Source organism: Rhineura floridana, chromosome 15 (assembly GCF_030035675.1).
Source record: "Rhineura floridana isolate rRhiFlo1 chromosome 15, rRhiFlo1.hap2, whole genome shotgun sequence".
Lineage (NCBI taxonomy): Eukaryota > Metazoa > Chordata > Lepidosauria > Squamata > Rhineuridae > Rhineura > Rhineura floridana.
The window spans coordinates 27,307,727-27,309,883 of record NC_084494.1 but is presented as its reverse complement, the minus strand read 5'-3'; the positions used below and the strand labels follow the sequence as shown (position 1 = coordinate 27,309,883).

Genomic DNA, 2,157 nt, shown 5'->3' with positions numbered 1-2,157 from the left:
CTACCCAATCCTCTGAGGGGGCAGCTCCCCCAGGTTAGAAATGGAGGACTTGTCAGCCCCACTGCTCTCTCCCTCAGAATCACAGCAGTGCCAACACAGCTGATTACACCATGGTGTGAGAGCCTGGAAGTTGCGGGCCACTCTGGCAAAACAGTTGGCAAAGGTCCTTTGGATGGCAGTGGAGGAGAAGTAGAAGATTGCTGGGTCCAAGGAGGCGTTGAGAGTGCTGAGGAGCAAAACATACACTCTCCAGGGAGGACTCTCATTCTGGATGAAGCCCACAATGTGGGAGATGTTGTAGGGAGCAAAGCAGATGGCAAAGTTGAGCAGAGTGACCACAGCCAGCCCGATGGCTCGTTGCTTCCTGCGAGTTTGGATGTTAGGCATGGAGGCCAGGATGCGGACTAAGTTGACATAGCAGAAGAGGCAGACGAGGAAAGGGAGGCAGAATAGCATCACACAGAGTTCCAGGCGGACGGGGAGGAGGATTTGGAGTTGTTTGGGGGAGAACTTCTCATAGCATTTGGAGATGTTGGCTGGGAAGGGGTCAGTCTCATTGCTGAGGTCCTTCACCTGGAACTGGACAATGTAGACAATGCTGCAGTGGGAACAGGCGAGCAGCCAGAAGCAGAAGCAGGCCACCATTGCGTAGACTGGCCGGCGATTCAACTTGTACTTGATTGGATAGGTAGCACCCAGGTAGCGCTCCACACTGATTGCCGTGAGAAACAGGGTGCTGAGGTAGATGCTGCTGTAGTAACAGAAGCCAGTGAGAGGACAAAGGAAGTCAGGGAGAGGCCACGTCATGCCCGAGGCTGCCTCCACCATCTTGAAGGGCAGGAAGAGAAGGAGGATGACATCAGAGATGGTCAGGTTGAACAAGAGGATGTCTATAGGGGTTGCCTTTCGGCGCAATTTTGCTAGGAATGTGTAGAAGGCCAGAAGGTTGGCAGGGAGGCCGGCCACGAAGGCAAAGAGGTAGACGGCCAGGACAAGGGCATCATGGGGTGAAATAGCCATCCTTCCAGTATCTGCAAGAGAGGGATAAATTACTTGCAACAACAACAAAAGTTAGATCTAGCAGAAACAGATTTTTTAAAAGTAGTAATAGCATATTACGTATTAGACAGAGGTTATCTGAAACAGGAAATGAACTTTTAAAAAGTCACTTGCTCACAAGCTAGCGTAAAAGGACCATTGTTGCCCCAGGTGAAAAATATCTGAATAACTAGAGCTTGATCTAATGAGGAAATAGCAGAATAATGGGTAAAAATACTATAAAGGACTTTGCATTTCACAAAATCAATATGCAAATATAAAGACATTCTTATATTTAATACTACTCCAATGGAGTGATGAGAATATGAAAGTAAGGATTTAAATGTTCACTCAGACAAGCAGCAAGATCTTATTATTTGAATCCTCATTTGTCTAACAAGAACAAAAATCAAACTGAAATATTTTAATAAAATGGCTAAAGCAATCAGTGAGTTCCATCAAAGTGGGATATTCCCTCAAACATGGACTGAGGGGGAAACCATTTGAATTCAGAACCAGACAAAATTTCAGACAAAATGCATCCTCTTGCATGCCAGTCTCTCTTAATTGAATGATGGTCAGAAAAGTGTGGCCAAGTGTGTTAGAATTTAGGTTGAATAAAGTCACTAAAAATATGCTGATCAAACAGGAGCTGTACCTAGGAATGGCTGACTCTGTCTATTTTGGTTTCTCTCCAATTTTTCCAGTCACATTTCCACAGCCACAGCCACACCAAACATTTTTCCACTTTAAATAGTGATGGCTTCCCCCAAAGAATCCTTGTAAGTGTAGTTTGTGAAGGCTGCTGAGAGTTGTTAGGAGACCGTTATTCCCCTCACAGAGCTACAATCCCTAGAGTTCTCTGGGAAGAGGGCCTAACAGGTTCAACTTTGACAATTGTAGCTCTGTGAGGGGAATAGGGATCACCTATCAGTTCTCAGCACCTTTCACAAACTGCACTTACCAGAATTCTTTATGAGAAGCCATCACTGTTTAAAGTGGGATAATAGTGGAATAAATGTATGGTGTAGACATGGCCACATTGATTTATTTTTTAAAAAAAAATAACACATTTTTGTGCAAAGTTTATCCTACTGTACACAATTCCATATGCAATTT

The 2,157-nt window shown here is 44.6% G+C and overlaps 1 protein-coding gene across 1 annotated transcript; it reads right to left on the bottom strand.

Annotated features, from left to right (window-relative positions):
* LOC133370850 (free fatty acid receptor 2-like) lies at positions 1–1,020 on the bottom strand. Its single transcript, XM_061597727.1, has one exon. It carries the CDS (start codon positions 1,018–1,020, stop codon positions 1–3), a length of 1,020 nt encoding a protein of 339 aa, XP_061453711.1.
* Positions 1,021–2,157: the final 1,137 nt, after the last annotated feature.

Coding starts and splice junctions, on each gene's coding strand:
- LOC133370850 (XM_061597727.1), bottom strand. CDS start 1,020: ATGGCTATTTCACCCCATGATGCCCTTGTCCTGGCCGTCTACCTCTTT.